At 47.6% G+C, this 17789-nt stretch overlaps 2 protein-coding genes across 2 annotated transcripts in view; one reads left to right on the top strand and one right to left on the bottom strand.

Moving 5' to 3' along the window:
• Positions 1-17789, bottom strand: part of LOC122543653 (uncharacterized) — a 109747-nt gene that overhangs the window by 54911 nt on the left and 37047 nt on the right. The window lies entirely within an intron of this gene.
• LOC122543539 (uncharacterized) lies at positions 3801-12891 on the top strand. Its single transcript, XM_087974987.1, has one exon. It carries the CDS (start codon positions 3911-3913, stop codon positions 4607-4609), a length of 699 nt encoding a protein of 232 aa, XP_087831113.1. The 5' UTR covers positions 3801-3910; the 3' UTR covers positions 4610-12891.

Below are 17789 nucleotides of genomic sequence, written 5' to 3'. Positions count from 1 at the left end.
CTGGCAACTGACGAGCGTCCTCGGTAGTATCGTGGTTAGTGTCCCCACCTGTGACTCGGGAGACAGGGAGTTCAATTCCCCGCTGAGGAGGATTTGATGTTTTTAAGGGCATCTTGTCACACAGAGATAGTGACCTAACCCCGGATTGGGTTCAAGCCCTGCCTGCTCCAGAGTTCATAAGTTCATAAGACGTAGGAGCAGAAATGAGGCCATTCAGCCGATCGAGTCATCTTCCAAGGGACTAACATTTTCCTGAGCGATTCCGTTCCATTTCGCACACTAATAGAAGCTTTTGGTATTTTTGATATTTTTTGCTAGGTTTCTTTTGTAACTTACCTTGCCTACTTTTATTCATTTTATTAGTATCCCTTTATGTATGCGTGAAAGTTTTTTTGAAAAACTATGTTCATATTTAAGAGAAGCCCACCTTGCAGGTGGCCGGGGGCGGGGAGAATGATCGCCCCGCCCCACCCAAACCACGCCCACTCTGCCCACGACGACCTCACGCCGGGGACCCGCCCCTTGCGGTCTGGCGCATGTGCAGTGGGACCGAGACAGTCTTCTTGAGCGTGGGAGAGGGATGGCGCGGGCAGCTGACTGAGCAAGACTGGAAACCGCTGGAAAAGTTCAGCAGGTCCGGCAGCGCGTCTCGGGTCCGGGGATCCTCCTTCAGAACAGGACCAGGTTTCAGGAACATCCCGGGGAGGTCGCCAGGCCCGAGCGCCAAGACCTGGCTCCTGCCCCCGGGGAGAGGAGACAGTGAGACAGGGTAGGATTGGGAACCGCGGGAGGAGGGAGACTGGGGAGTTTATAAACTCCGAGGGGGGGAAGGCCTGAGGCCGCGAATAAAAGCAACAACAGCCCCAATGTTTACATCACCGGCGAAGGAGCTCCCGTGTTGCCCGGGCAACGGGCCGCCATCTTTATGAGGGTCAGGCGCATGTTGTGTTGGGGCGGGGAGCGCGGGCGGCCATCTTGGTGAGGGCACCATCCGCGGTCATTTCCGGGAGAGAATTCCAACCTCGAGGCAGCCTTTGTGTCAGCTGGAATTTCCTCATTTCACTCTGAGAGACCTGGCGCTGAGCTTGGTCTGTGTGCCCTTTAAAACAGGAGAAGGGAGTGAGAGAGAGAGAGGTCCAGAAAAATAGGAAGGTGGGCTGTGAATTTGAGGTGAATGAATCTGATCATTTGTGGCGCTGGAACAGAAACTGGGTACTTCCAAGATCGCAGTGACCAGGAGAGCATTGATGTGTTGATGTTATTTTCAGTTTGTCGACAGGAGAAAATTGCGAAGAACAGGAGTGGAGGAAAGTCATGACGAAGATGGATTTGTGTTTCAATGCAGGATGCGGGTTAATGTATAGATTTCAAATTTACTTACAGCTAGAAATACGAAAAGTGTTCCTTAGAAAATAGAACAGTCCCCTGAGCTTTTAATCTTGTCCTCAGTGATTTTTTAAAATATATTTCTTTTATAGGATGTCACAAGTTTCCAATGGGAAACTCAAGCCAAATATCATAGTCATAGAGATGTACAGCATGAAAACAGACCCTTCAGTCCAACTCGTCCATGCTGATCAAAAAGGCCAACCTAATCTAGTCCCACTTGCCAGCACAAGGCCCATACCCCTCCAGCATCTGCAGTCCTCACTTTCTCCATACCCCTCCAAACCCACTCGATTCATATACCCATCTAAATGCCTTTTAAATTTTGCAGTTGCATCAGCCTCCACCACTTCCTCTGGCAGCTCATTACATAGAATACCGGCCTCTGCATGAAAAAGTTTCTCCTTAGGTCTCTTGTACATCCTTTCACCCTAAACCTATGCCCTCTAATTCTGGACTCCTGCAACAAAGGGAAAATACTTTATCTATTTATCCTCTCAGAGAGATGGTACAGCATGGAAACAGACCCTTTGGTCCAACTCGTCCATGCTGACCAGATATCCCAACCCAATCTAGTCCCACCTGCCAGCGCCCGGCCCATATCCCTCCAAACCCTTCCTATTCATATATCCATCCAAATGCCTCTTAAATGGTGCAATTGTACCAGCCTCCACCACATCCTCTGGCAGCTCATTCCATACACGTACCACCCTCTGCATGAAAAACTTGCCCCTTAGGTCTCTTATATCTTTCCCCTCTCACCCTAAACCCATGCCCTCTAGTTCTGGACTCCCCGACCCCAGGGAAAAGACTTTGCCTATTTATCCTATCCATGTCCCTCATAATTTTGTAAACCTCTATAAGGTCACCCCTCAGCCTCCGCTCCAGGGAAAACAGCCCCAGCATGTTCAGCCTCTCTCTATAACTCAAATCCTCCAACCCTGGCAACATCCTTGTAAATCTTTTCTGAACCCTTTCAAGCTTCACAACATCTTTCCGATAGGAAGGAGACCAGAATTGCATGCAACACTCCAAAAGTGGCCTAAGCAATGTCCTGTACATCCTGTAACATGACCTCCCAACTCCTGACCAATAAAAGAAAGCATGCCTTCTTCAAAATCCTATCTACCTGTCACTCTATTTTCAAGGAGCTATGAACCCCCACTTTGGTCGCTTTGTTCAGCAAATATCACTAGGACAAGTGTATAAGTCCTGTTAAGATCAGCTCAAGATTTGTCAATTGCATAATTTATCTCAGGCCATAGTCTGGGGTGTTGATTACCAGGTGCTGGGGATTTGTGAACTTTTAAATCCTATTAATTTCCCCACAACTACTCATTTCCTTCAGTTTTGCTCTCAATGGACCATGTGTTCCCCAACATTCTGGGGATGTTGCCTGTGCCCTCCTTTGTGATGATAGAAGCAACATACGTGGTTAATTGGTCTGTCATCTTTGTTCCACGTGGGAACTTTGCCTGTTTCTAACTGTAATTGTTTTCACTAATCCTTTTTTTTTTTCTCTTCACATACCCAATTTTCCCCTTTTAATCAATTCTTTTATTGAAACCTGAATTGCTCCCAGTCTTCAGATCTTTATTTTTAGCTAATTTGTACACCACTTCTTTGGATCCAGTCGTATCCATCATGTGCCTTGTTAGCGGTGGCTGGGCCACCTTTTGTGTTTTATTTTTTCTGACAGGAAGGGACAACTATTGCAGTTCCTCCAGGTGCTATCTAAATGTTTGTCATTTCTTTCAATAATGTTCCCTCATTTGTTGCAGCCTGTTTGTGCCTCTGGGGATGTTAACCATTGCGTGCTTGGTTGTTCCTCGATAAGCTGCATTGCAGGTTCACCCTGAATTGAATGTTTTTGGCTACCCAAAATCAGACCTGCTCACTCTCAGCAGTATCCAAAATGCAGAGAGATGTCAGTCTTGACGTTTTTGCTTTTTCTGCCCCTGTAAGATCCTGAATCAGCACCTTCAAGAGAATTAGTTTGAGCGGAGTGAGAACAGACGGGGGAGAGAGTGTGGGATGGTGCTTTCTTTTCTTTTGTTATTCTACAAAATTGAATGTTCTGCAGAAAGTAGAATTGCTTGTTCTGAATGTCTACCCTGCACTGACAGTGATTTTTGTAATCTCTTTTTACACAGTATTTGAACATCTGAAGACTGATGTTTCAAACTGAACAGATGAAGGGCTTATCCCTAAAACATTGACTCTCCTGCTCTTCGGATGCTGCCTGACCTGCTGTGCTTTTCCAGCACCGCACTTTTGGCACTGACTCTCCAGCCTCTGAAATTCTTACTTTGATGTCAATGTCTGACAGTCACTCAACCCATCAGGATAGCAACGATTTTTGCCTGTGATTCTGTGAGAAGGAGCAAAGCTTTTTCATTTCTCTTTGAATCCTACTGTTCCAGCGCACTGATTGTGGAACCTGAAACAGTTATACAGCCTGGAAAGAGGAATTCACGGCAGGAAGGAGCTCTACAAGCATTTATGTGTGGCTGAAGCATCGGCCATGGAGAAACCTGAGGGATCCCGCCCTGTGGAGAAACTGTGGAAGTGTGGCGATTGCGGAAAAGGCTTCCGTTTCCCATCTGCCCTGGAGACACATCGGCGCAGTCACACCGGAGAGAGGCCATTCCCCTGCACAGAGTGCAGGAAAGCCTTCAGCAATTCCTATGACCTGCTGAAGCACCGGCGGGTACATACAGGGGAGAGGCCCTTCAGCTGCCCTGAGTGCGGAAAGGGCTTTACCCAGGCCTCCAACCTGCTGACCCACCAGCAGGTCCATATCAGGGAGAGGCCGTTCCTCTGCACTGTGTGTGGAAAGGCCTTCAGCAATTCTTCTGCCCTGCTGACCCACCGGCGGGTCCATACAGGAGAGAGACCCTTCAGCTGCCCCGAGTGCAGGAGGGCCTTTAGCGATTCCTCCGCCCTGCTGAGGCACCGGCGGGTCCACACCGGGGAATGGCCCTTCAGCTGCCCTGAGTGTGGGAAGGGGTTCAGCGATTCCTCCACCCTGCTGATCCACCAGCGGGTCCACACGGGGGAGAGGCCCTTCAGCTGCCCCAAGTGTGGGAAGGGCTTTAGCGATTCCTCCACCCTGCTGACCCACCGGCGAGTCCATACTGGGGAGAGGCCCTTCAGGTGCCCCGTGTGTGGGAAGGGGTTCAGTCAGGTGGGCAATTTGCGGAGGCATGAGCGGCTCCACTAGGGGAAGAGGCCCTTCAGGGGCCCCGAATGCAGGAAGGGATTCATCTGCTCGGTTAGCTGCTGACCCACGTGGGTCCATGTGGGGGAGTGGCCATTTGCCTACTTTCAGTGAGAGAAGGCATTCTCTTGGGGGTGAGGGTTTGGGGTGGGGAAGAAAACCCCAATCTGATTCACTCATACCCTTTGTAGAGGAGGAAACTGCCTTGTGGGAAAGGATTCACTCAATTGTCCCAGTTGCATCCTTTACCCAGTCTGGCCTACACGTGACTCCAGACCCACAGCAGTGCAGTTGACTCTACATTGCCCCTTCCCATGGCAAATGAACAGGGAGAAACTTACTTGGACACAGGGTATGGCTGTACCATGGATCCAATTACAAAGGGACAACTCAGTGCTAATGAATAGTAAAGGGGTGCGGTGGTGGTGTGTGTATGTTTTGACCTTGAGTTTAGATTAGATTACTTAGTGTGGAAACAGGCCCTTTGGCCCAACAAGTCCACACCGACCCGCCGAAGCTCAACCCACCCAGACCCATTCCCCGACATTTACCCCTTCACCTAACACTACGGGCAATTTAGCATGGCCAATACACCTAACCTGCACATCTTTGGACTGTGGGAGGAAACCGGAGCACCCGGAGGAAACCCATGCAGACACGGGGAGAATTGTGCAAACTCCACACAGTCAGTCGCCTGAGGCGGGAATTGAACCCGGGTCTCTGGCGCTGTGAGGCAGCAGTGCTAACCACTGTGCCGCTCACATTGTTTTTAAAAAAAAAAAGCTACTTTTCTACACCTTTTTTGCTTGGGGGGGGTCTGAGGCTATAACAAAGTTGGGTCGCAATGTAATATATTAGATGGAGCAGTGAATGAGTAGAAATTGTAAATTTTTCAGGAGTGCAGGTACTGCATCGTTTCAGAGGCATTGTAAAGTTTACTGGCAGCACTGGGAGGTGTGGACTGCGTTCGCTGGAAATGATGTGGAGGTGAAAATGTGTTGCTGGAAAAGCGCAGCAGGTCAGGCAGCATGACGTGGAGGTGCCAGTGTTGGACTGGGATGGATAAAGTTAAAAATCACACAGCACCAGGTTATACTCCAACAGATTTATTTGGAAGCACTAGATTTCAGAGTACCACTCCATCATCATAAGATCATGATCACAGAATTTCTATCCAAAGATGTCCAGTGCCACACAGATGTGATACATTAAATAATTTTAGATAAAATCTTTCATCTTTTCAAAGGGGTTTTTGTTCTTGGGTGTATTAATCCCAAATCTTCTTTTAAATAACATTCTCAAGACAGAAAAGCTCTGCAGTTAAATTACATTTGCGACCACCACCCACTGCGCCCCTGGCCATTCCCCTCCGCCACTCAGTGCCCCCAGTCCACTGCCCCCCATGATCCACAGCACCTCCTGTCCATTCTGTCTCTCCCCGAACACCTGATCCATTCTTTCTCACCCTTGTCCATTTTCTCTTGTCCCCCTCCCTCAGCCCACCCCCCGTCCATTATCTTTGTTCTTTTACTGCTGCCCCTCCCCCACCACGTCATTTCTTCAGCCCTCTTTGATCGCTATATCAAGCCTATGAAGAGAGAGAGAGAGAATGGATGCTGACGACTCAACGTGGGAGACAGGAGGGGTCAGAAATGGCTTAGATTACTTAGTGTGGAAACAGACCCTTCGGCCCAACAAGTCCACACCGACTCTCCGAAGAGTAATCCACCCAGATCCATTTCCCTCTGCCTAATGCACCTAACACTACGGGCAATTTGGCATAGCCTGTTCACCTGACCTGCACATCTTTGGACTGTGGGAGGAAACCGGAGCACCCGGAGGAAACCCACGCAGACACGGGGAGAACATGCAAACTCCACACAGACAGTTGCCCGAGGTGAGCCAGCAGTGCTAGCCACTGAGCCACCGTGTCTTTAAAATTGGGTATAGATAAACTGATATTCAGAAACATCATTAAAGTCTGAAAACATTCAATTTTTTTTAAAAGAGCTGCTGAAACCTGCACTGAAATATGTGCAGTTCAACCATAACTCAGGAAAAACTGAGAGGGGTGAATGGCTTATTCCTCGTCTTGTGAAATTGGTTCCAAGTATGTAGTAATAGAGTTGTACAGCTTGGAAACAAACCCTTCAGTCCACACTGACCAGATATCCTAAATTAACGTAGTGACCCATTTGCTATCATTTCGTCCATGTCCCTCTAAACCATTCCTACCCATAAAAGGCATCTGGATGGGTATAAATGTTAAAATTGTACCAGCCTCCACTACTTCCTCTGGCAGCTCATTCCATGCACACACCACCCTCTGCATGAAAAAGTTGCCCCTTAGGTCCTTATAAATCTTTCCTTACCCTAATTCTATGCCCTGTAGTTCTGGACTCCTCCCTCCCCTCCAACGCTGGGGAAGACAGACAAAACTTGACTCCCAACTCCCCATTACCCCCATCTCTGGATTCATTCCAGTCACTACAAGTGAACAGGTTTCCTGTCCCATCCTCTCTCCCTCTCCCGCCCAGAATAGAGAGTTGCCCAGAGAGAGGGAATTTCACTCAAACTCACAAAACCATTTCCACGCAGTGACATCAACAATGGGACAAGGGGGTAGGACAAAGTGTCTGGATGATGGGCTGGGGAAGGAACATGGTGTGGAGGGAATGAAAGGCGGGGCAAAGCCAAAGGCAGGTCTCTGCACTGCACCTGCTGCGCAGGGCTGACCCGCATTGCGCCTGCATTGCCCTGGATGGTTTGCGTAAATCTCTTCCCTTCGGAGAATCCCCGCCATGTGGAAGCAGGCCACTCAGCCCAATGAGTCCACATCGATCCTCTGAAGGGTAACCTACCCACACCCATTCCTCTACCCCAATTGCTTGACATTTACCCCTGACTAGTACACCTAACCTGCACATACCTGGGCACTATGGGCAATTTAGCATGGTCAATATACCCTCACCTGGACAAAGTTAAAAATCACACACCAGATTAGAGTCCCAACAGGTCTCTGGAAGGACTAGCGTTCTGACTGCTGCTCCTTCATCAAGTGGTTGTGGCGAATCAGATCATAAGGCACTGAATTTATGAAAAAACACTGCAGTGTCATGCCACTGAAATGATATGTTTAACAAACCTGGATTGTTAAGTCTTTCATCTTTTAGAATGGGTTTCAGATATCATTAATATGCAAGCCCCAGGACTTCCTGTAAGGCACCTTCTTGAGATAACTTAAGGTTTTATAACAAAAGGTGACATCTTGGCTCAGACAATGGATTGAGGGCAAAGTCTGTCTGTATCCCAATCTTGGTCCTATTTCCAAAGTGGAACTTATAAAATATTACATGGATTGATTGCCTGCAAATTGTGCATTTTTTGCGCAAAAAAGAATGTATCTGCAATTATCATTTGGTAAATACAAATTGACCCCTTTGGACCTGTGTGTGCGCATGTGCTCATGAAAGAGAAAAAGTCTATATCAGTGGTGTATTTCATAACAGATGCTGGTGTAAATATTACTGTAAATCACAGCTGGCTTCTAATACTTAGATGTAAGGGAGACAGAATTCCTCAAGTAGGGCACCTTAAGAATCCTGGGAGACCACTATTTCTGGTTTACTTCTGAATGAACAAACATTAAACACAAGCACCTATTTATTTTGAATTTTGTTTCATTTTTCTTGCTTGATTCCCTGTTATGACTACACAGTGTCTGGATGGTGGACAGGCTGGGAGATTGTGGGTTGGGTCTTGATTGACAATGTTTTATTGTTCCAGAAGGTGTAAAAGGGGTTAAAGCTTCAGCAGAAATCCTTCAGAGCTGAGAACAGACAACATCTTACTCTGTGGGAACAGGGAGATCAACAGAGGACAGAAATCAGGACCTGAAATCCGAGCTGACACCACACTTCCCTGTGATCAGTGCTTTGATTAGCAGTGCTAATCCTCTAGCTTTACTTAGCTTCACATTTTACCAGACCATCGATATTCAGGATCTAATCCTCGTTATCCTGAAGCCATGTCTCTGTAAGGAGTCTCCGATCATAATTATTCTCTTCAACGTGGGCACTGCACTTTTGCTACAATGCAGCGCACATGCAGACACACCATTTTTAGTTTCAGTTTTTGTGATCTTTGGAATTCAGTTTTGATTGCTGGTGCATTTACTGTCCTTGTCCCTTTCTATCGTTCTCTGGTGCTCATTTTCCACATCACCACATTGCTCCCCGGCCTTGATTTGGATTGGCCATGCTAAATTATCCTTGGTGTCCAGGGATATGCAGGTTAGGTAGGTTAGCCATGGAAAATGCGGGGCTATAGTTTCACAGTAATAGAAGCAGGAATAGACCATTTGGCTCGTCCAGCCGCTCCACCATTCATTAAGGTCATGGCTAATCTATCCATCGCCTCAATTCCTCCTCCATGCATTGTCCCAACTACCCTTAATACCCTTACCGTTCAAAAACCCATGCAACTGTGTCCTGAATCTATTTAATGAAGCCGCTTCTACTGCTCCCTTGGGCACAGAATTCCATAGATTCACTACTCTTTGGGAAAAGTAGTTCCTCCTTATCTCTGTCCTAAATCCAGTCCTCCAAACCTTGTGACCTTGTCTAATCCACCAGCAGAAATGACTGGATAGCTTAGGGCTTCATTCCCACAGTATAACGAATTTCCACTTTCCACCAAAATCCCAGATGTCTCACTTAGTTACTTGCTGTTTCACAAATGAAAGATTTCATTGAGATTTCTACTGGTCCCAGTAAGGGCAAGACATCTTTGAAAGCTGCTCCGAAAGTCCAGTTCACAACCACACTTGTGCTTTCACCAAAGGCAATTTGAGTTCTACACCATGGAAACCGACCCTTCAGCCCAATTCGTCCATATTGGCCAGATAACCTAAATTAATCTAGTTCCATTTGTCCCATTTCCCTCTCAACTCTTCCAAATTATGTCCGCACACAGATGCCTTTTAAGTGATTGAATTGTACCAGCCTCCACCACTTCCCTCAGGCAGCTCATTCCATACATGCACCAACCTCTGTGTGAAAAAGTTGTCCCTCAGGTCCCTTTTAAATCATTCCCCTCTCACCTCTACATAAGCCCTCTCATTGAAGACTCCCCTACCCTAGGGAAAAGACCTTGGGTATTCACCTTATCCATGTCCCTTGTAAACTTCTATAAAGGTTACCTCAGCCTCCGATGCTCCAGGGAAAATATCCCTGGCCTATTCAGCATCTCCATGCAGTTCAAACCCTCCAAATCTGGCAACAGCTTCATAAGTCTTTTCCAACCCCTTTCAAAATTTCACAAGTTCTTTCCTATATCAGGGAGGCCAGAACTTAAAAGCAGTCTTCCGAAAATGCCCTAACCAATGCACAGCCACAACATGACCTCACAACTCCTTTACTTAATGCTCTGACCACAAAGGAAAGCATACCAAATGCCTTCTTCACTATTCTATCTACCTATGACTCTACTTTCAAGGAACTATGAACCTGCACTCCAAGGTCTTTGTTCAGCAACACTCCCCTTAACTGTGTCAGTCCTGCCTGGGTTGCTTGTCTAAAATGCAACACCTCATATTTATACAGTCAGAGATGTACAGCATGGAAACAGACCCTTTGGTCCATGCCGACCAGATATCCCAACCCAATCTAGTCCCACCTGCCAGCACCTGGCCCATATTCTTCCAAACCCTTCCTATTCATATACCCATCCAAATGCCTCTTAAACGTTGCAATTGTACCAGCCTCCACCACTTCCTCTGACAGCTCATTCCATACATGCACCAACCACTGCGTGAAAAAGTTGCCTCTTAGGTCTCTTTTATATCTTTCCCCTCTCACCCTAAACCTATGCCCTCTAGTTCTGGACTCCCCGACCCCAGGGAAAAGACTTTGTCTATTTATCCCATCCATGCCCCTCATAATTTTGCAAACCTCTATAAGGTCACCCCTCAGCCTCCGATGGTCCAGGGAAAACAGCTCCAGCCTGTTCAGCCTCTCCCTATAGCTCAATCCTCCAACCCTGGCAACATCCTTGTAAATCTTTTCTGATATTTATCTAAATTAAGCTCCATCTGTCATTCCTCATTAAGGGCTCCTGCCCGAAGTGTCGATTTTCCTGCTCCTCGGTTGCTGCCTGACCTGCTGTGCTTTTCCAGCACGACACTAATCTTGACTCTAATCTGCAGTACCCACTTCCACCCCTCCATCTACCACACCTCAGTCCGTTTCCAATCCCAATAATTCTAATTTATACCAAACTCTCTTTCCCTCCCTCATTCCCTAGAAGCTGAAAATCTCCATCCCACACACTGTCCCTCCATTTTCTTTTCGCTGAAACTAATCTCTGCTGTACCTCATCCTGAAGGGTCAAAATACTGACTGGCCTGGTCAGAGTGGATGTTCGGAAGATGTTTCCATTGGTAAGAGAGACAAGGACCCGAGGGTACAGCCTTAGAGTAAATAGAAGACCTTTTAGAATGGAGATAAGGAGAAACTTCTTAGCCAGAGAATGGTGAATCTATGCAATTCATTGCTAGATCACGGAGGATATTTAAGACTGAGATAGATAGGTTCTTAAGTAAGGGAATTGAGGGTTACAGGGAGACCTGATGGGCTGAATGGTCTAATTTCTGCTCCTATGTCAGATGGTCTCTTGTTGTCCTGGACACAGAGTGAGAACATTGGGAGCAGGGGTAGTCCATTTGTTCTTTCGAGCCTAAACCAACATTGAACAGATCATGACTGGATATGGATTTCCCTACATCTAGGTGGATAGGCTGGGACTTTTTTCACTGGAGCATAGGAGGTTGAGAGGTGACCTCAGAGGTTCAGAAAATAAAGACGGGGATAGATGAGGTGAATGGTGGGTGTCCTTTCCCTAAGGTGGGGGTTTCGAGATTAGGAAGCAAATTTTGAAGGTGAGTGGAATGAATGTCCAGACCAAGTGGTGGATGCCGGTACAGTAACAACATTCAAAAGACCTTTGGATAAGTACATGAATAGGAAAACATTCGAGGGATATGAGCAAGACACAGGCAGGTGGAACAAGGTTAGTTGGAGAACACAGCATGGACTGAAGGGTCTGTTTCTATGCTGTATGATTCTGTATCTGATCTGTTCTGTATCTGATCTGTTCTGGACTGGTCTTAAAACCATTTTGTTGCCTTCCCCCATAAACATTCACTTCTTTCTTCAAAAAACAGATGAACTCAATTCCTCTTGCTGACATACCACTTGCCTTGCTGATTGCTTGCTGCTCCTGTCTGACAACTGGCAGTGACTGGTGTAGAAGGACATTGAGGCCCCTTTGTACATCCACACATCATTCCTGATGAAGGGCTCGTGCCCAAAATGTTGAATTCCCTGCTCCTCGGATGCTGCCTGAACTGCTGTGTTTTTCCAGTGCCATAATTTTCAACTCTGACCTCCAACATCTGCAATTCTCACTTTCTCCATATCCCAATAAATTGTCATTTAAACAATACACCTCCTTTCTGCTTTTATTTTCACAGCAAAAGTTATAACCTCACATTATGCTATTGTACTTGCCACGTGTTTGCCAATTGTGGTCTCTCCACTGTAGAGAAGACCAAGCATAAACTTGAGTTCGCCGAGCGTCACAGCAGGATCCACAGAGGCCGATCAGACCTCCCAGTCACCACCCGTTTTAATTCCCCTTTCCACTCCCTTTCTGACATGACTATCTTAAGCCTCCTCCATTGCCACAACGAACCAAACCGCAAATTGGAGGAACAACACCTCATCTTCCACCTGGGCAGCCAACAGCCTGGAGAACTCAATGTTGAGTTTCAATTTCAAATAACCTCCCTTTACCATCCCCCGACTCCCTTCCCAGCCCCACCCCCTTCGTTCCACTCCTCCTTGCCCCCAACCAGATTCCTTCTTCCCATTGACCAACCAGGTCCTACCCTCTCCCCCCTTCAACCACCCTGCCCTGACACCACCTTGTTCTGCAGCTCCCCCTACACCCACTCCCAGTCCTGAAGAAGGGTTACACCCAAAACGTCGACTTCTCCACCTCCTGATGCTGCCTGGCTTGCTCTGTTCTTCCAGTCGAGACACTGACCAACCTTTCCTGAGTCTGTCCCCTCCCTGGATTCACTTCTTTTCCTTTAAAGTAAACAACTGAACCCCAGAATGAAAAATAAACGTAAATTGTGGTGAGAAAAGAGTGCTGTTCCCACAGATATTGGACAGCAGAAAGAAGTTGCAGTCTGGACTGAAGCTCAATCTTCATTTAGAGAGAGAGGAGCAGCAGGAGCTTCAGAAGCTCATGGCCCACCTTCCACATTCAGACAATAGGGGAGCTCTGACTGGCAGGAGGACAAGTCTCTTCTGGTCCTCCAGTGCTCCTTATTGGTCCATCAAAAGAAGATCTCCTGTCTTTTCTGCCGACAGCAAGGAACATGTTCAAAGTTTTGGTGACACCTGCGAACATGCACCTGTTTGTTGACACCGAAGAGGGTACACAATATGCTCTGTGGCAATGCAGGTGTTACTGACCAGATTGTGTGTCCAAATGCCAATAGGAGAAGAAAAGGGTAGAGCCACACTTTCCCCCCTCACGTGGCTCGACATTTTATTGCTTTTGCATTTTTTCTGGCTGCTCAACTTTTTTGTCTTTTCCTCAGTGTAGGGGTGAAGTTCGGAACTAGAGGACATAGGTGTAGGATGAGAGCGGATGTGGGCGGCACGGTGGCACAGTGCTTAGCACTGCTGCCTCACAGCGCCAGAGACCCGGGTTCAATTCCCGCCTCAGGCGACTGACTGTGTGGAGTTTGCACAATTCTCCCCGTGTCTGCATGGGTTTCCTCCGGGTGCTCCGGTTTCCTCCCACAGTCCAAAGATGTGCAGGTCAGGTGAATTGGCCATGCTAAATTGCCCGTAGTGTAGGTAAGGGGTAAATGTAGGGGTATGGGTGGGTTGCGCTTCGGCGGGGCGGTGTGGACTTGTTGGGCCAAAGGGCCTGTTTCCACACTAAGTACTCTAATCTAATATAAAAGGTACCCAAGGGGCAACTTTTCCAAGCAGACGGTGGGGTGGTGAGTGTGTGGAATGCGCTGCCAGAGGAAGTGGTGGAGGCTGGTATAATTACAGCACTTAAAAGGATCTGGATGAATAGGAAGGGCTTAGAGGGATATGAGTCAAGCACTGGCAAATGGGACTAGATTAATTTAGGATATCTGGTCGGCATGGACGGGTTGGACCAAAGGGTCTGTTTCCATGCTGTACAACTCTGACATCTCTAAATAATAAAAAGTATACTCTGACAAATAACAAACTATAACAAGGCTTAGTACATCACATGCTGGTGCATAATTTCCTTCACTAGTATTTACACACAGTGTAAGCAATTGCACAAGTAACAGCAAGGGTAAAAAAGCATAAGGATTTAAAAAAGACAGGGTAAAATGCACAAAAAGTTTTTTTAAAAGGATAAAAGCACAAGCCCCAGTAAAAGCAGATGGAAAGTGAGTGTAAAATGTCACTATGACAGGACAGGCCCCACATTCCTTCCCCTCCGTCCCCCCCCCCAACCTGCCTCACCTTTCACCTCCCGGGCCCAGTACCTTCTAGGTGGCCCCATAGTTGACACAGGGGCCGCCCCACGACCAGTAGAACTCCACCACCCAGGCGGCCGACGAGTTCCCAAGCAGGCCCTTAACCCCATCCGCCTCCAGAATGCTCACCGGCTCCTGATGCAAAATATTCATTTACTATTTCCCCTATTTTTGTGGCTCCACACAAAGGCAACCTTGCTGATCTTGGAGGGGGTGAAAATGTGTTGCTGGAAAAGCGCAGCAGGTCAGGCGGCATCCAGGGAACAGGAGAATCGACGTTTCGGGCATAAGCCCTTCAGGAATGAGGAAAGTTTGTCCAGCAGGCTAAGATAAAAGGTAGGGAGGAGGGACTTGGGGGAGGGGTGTCGGAAATGTGATAGGTGGAAAGAGGTCAAGGTGAGGGTGATAGGTCAGACTGGGGTGGGGGGGGAGAGGTCAGGAAGAAGATTGCAGGTTAGGAAGGCGGTGCTGAATTTGATGGATTTGACTGAGACAAGGTGGGGGGAGGGGAAATGGGGAAACTGGTGAAATCCGAGTTCATCCCTTGTGGTTGGAGGGTTCCTAGGTGGAAGATGAGGCCCTCTTCCTCCAACCGTCGTGTTGTTGTGGTCTGGTGATGGAGGAGTCCAAAGACCTGCATATCCTTGGTGGAGTGGGAGGGGGAGTTAAAGTGTTGAGCCACAGGGTGGTTGGGTTGGTTGGTCCGGGTGTCCCAGAGGTGTTCTCTGAAACGCTCCGCAAGTAGGCGGCCTGTCTCCCCAATATAGAGGAGGCCACATCGGGTGCAGAGGATGCAATAGATGATGTGTGTGGAGGTGCAGGTGAATCTGTGGTGGATATGGAAGTTTCCTTTGGGGCCTTGGAGGGAGGTGAGGGGGGAGGTGTGGGCACAAGTCTTGCACCTCCTGCGGTTGCAGGGGAAGGTGCCGGGAGTGGAGGTTGGGTTGGTGGTGAGTGTGGATCTGACGAGGGAGTCACGGAGGGAGTGGTCTTTACGGAATGCTGATAGGGGAGGGGAGGGAAATATATCCTTGGTGGTGGGGTCCGTTTGGAGGTGGTGGAAATGACGGCGGTTGATGCGCTGTACATGGAGATTGGTGGGGTGGTAGGTGAGGACCAGTGGGGTTCTGTCCTGGTGGCGGTTGGAGGGGCGGGGCTCAAGGGCGGTGGAGCGGGAAGTGGAAGAGATGCGGTGGAGGGCATCGTCGACGACGTCGGGGGGGAAATTGGAAAGTTAAAATCCCCTACTATAACCAAAATCACTTACAAATTTGTTTCTCAATTTCCCTCTGACTATGAGGGGTTCGATAGTACAATCCCAGTAAGGTGATCATCCCTTTCTTATTTCTCAGTTCCACTCAAATAACGTCCCGGATGTTTTTCCAGGAATTTCCTCCCTCAGCACAGCTGTAATGCTATCCCTTATCAAAAACGTCACTCCCCCTCCTCTCTTGCCTCCCTTTCTGTCCTTCCTGTAGCATTTGTATCCTGGAACATTAAGTTGCCAGTCCTGTCCATCCCTCAGCCACATTTCTGTAATTGCAATGATATTCCAGTCCCATGTTCCTAACCATGTTCATCTGTCTTCCCTGTTCAGCCTCTTGCATTGAAATAAATGCAGTTTAATTTATCATTCCTACCTGGTTCTCTGCTTTGTCCTTGCCTGCCCTCACTGTTTGACTCGCTTCTTTTCTCAACTGTACCAGTCACAGGTTGATCTTTTTCCTCACTGAGTCCCACCTCCACCACCAGCTTAAATCCTCCCAAGCAGCTCTAGCAAATGTCTCTACCACGACATTAGTCCCCTTCCAATTTAGGTGCAATCCATCCTTCTTGTACAGGTCACTTCTAGCCCAGAAGAGAATCCAATGATCCAAAAATGTGAATCATTCCCCATACACTAGCTCCTCAGCCATGCATTCATCTGCTCTATCCTCCTATTCCTACCCTCGCTAGCTTATAGCACCAGGGGTAATCCAGATATTACTACCCTCAAGGACCTCCTTTTTAAATCCCTACCTAACTCTCCATATTCTCCCTTCTGAATCTCCATCCTTTTCCCTTCCTCTGTTGTTGGTTCCAATGTGTACAATGACCTCCTGCTGGGCCCTCTCCCCCTTGGGAACATTCTGCACCCTGAGACATCTTTGATCCTGGCACTAGGGAGTGAACACACCCCCTAAGGAGTTAACAAACTGCTCAGTGATGCCCGGTTTGGATTCCAGCAGGACCACTCAGCTCCAGACCTCATTACAACCTTGGTCCAAACATGGACAAATTCTGATTTTTCGCTGTCTGTGCCTCGGACTCGAGAGTCCCTGATCACAATTGATTTCTTAGAACCTGACGTACCCCTCATTGCATTAGAACCAGTCTCGATACCAGAAACGTAGCTACTTGCGCTACATTCCCCCGAGAATCCATCACTTCTCCTCACCCGGGTAATTAAGATACAAACATGAGTTAGCAGAGCCTGCTCCCTCCCTGGATTCACTCCAGTTGCTCCAAGCGATAGATTTTACCGCCAGCCCTCCCTCCCACAATGAAACTGACAGGGCTACTTCCACGTTGTGATGTCATCGATGAATCGAGGGGACAGGGAGAGGCTGACAACAGCCCCACGCACTGCGCCTGCTCCAGATGCCCGGCCGGCACTGTGCTGGCTTGCAGTCTGCAATACTCCCTTCGGTCCAGAGAATTCCCACAGTGTGGAAGCTGGCCACTCAGCCAAGGACTCCAAACCAACCCCCCAAAGGGTAACCCACCCATTCCCCTACCCCTACTGCTCTACATTTATCCCTGACTAATGCATCTAACCTGCACATCCCTGGACACAACAGGTAACTTAGCATGGCCAATCCCACCTAACCTGGACAAAGTTTAAAAAAATCAAACATTACCAAGTTATAGTCCAACTTATTTGGAAGGACTAACATTCACAGCACTGCTCCTTCATCAGGTGGTTGTGGAGAATAACAGAATTCATGGAGAAACATTACAGTGTCCTGCCACTGAAATGATAGATTGAACAAACCTGGATTGTTAAGTCTTTCATCGTTTAGAATGGGTTGCAGGTATCAATAATATGTAATTCCCACACCTTCAAAAAGATAAATTAAGGTTTTATAACAAAAGGTGACATCTTAGCTCAGGCAATGCATTAAACGTGTGAGGCCAGAGCCCATCTGTATCTCAATCTTGAGTCAGACTGGTTCTATTTCCAAAGCGAACTTACAAAATATGACGTGTACCAACTGCCTGCAGATTGTGCATTTTTTGCGCAAAATAGAATGCATCTGCAAACATAATTCTGCAAGTACCAATTCACCCCCATGGACCTGTGTGTGCGTGCGTGCACGCTGTATATCTCTATGCGTATTTGATAACAGATGCTTTTATTCTGTTTGTGTAAATATTGTTGTAAATCATAGCTGGGTACTAATAGTTAGATGTAAGGGAGAGAGAATTCTGGGAGAGCCCTATTTCTGATTTACTTCCTAATGAACAAACCTTAAGTTCGAACACCTATATACTTTTAATTTTGTTTCATTTTTCTTGTTTGATTCCCTGCTATGACTACAC

The sequence above is a fragment of the Chiloscyllium plagiosum genome, unplaced genomic scaffold, assembly GCF_037043375.1.
Source record: "Chiloscyllium plagiosum isolate Xiang-an unplaced genomic scaffold, Cpla_swu_hap1 HiC_scaffold_27, whole genome shotgun sequence".
Taxonomy (NCBI): Eukaryota; Metazoa; Chordata; class Chondrichthyes; order Orectolobiformes; family Hemiscylliidae; genus Chiloscyllium; species Chiloscyllium plagiosum.
This window is presented reverse-complemented; position numbering and strand designations above follow the sequence as displayed.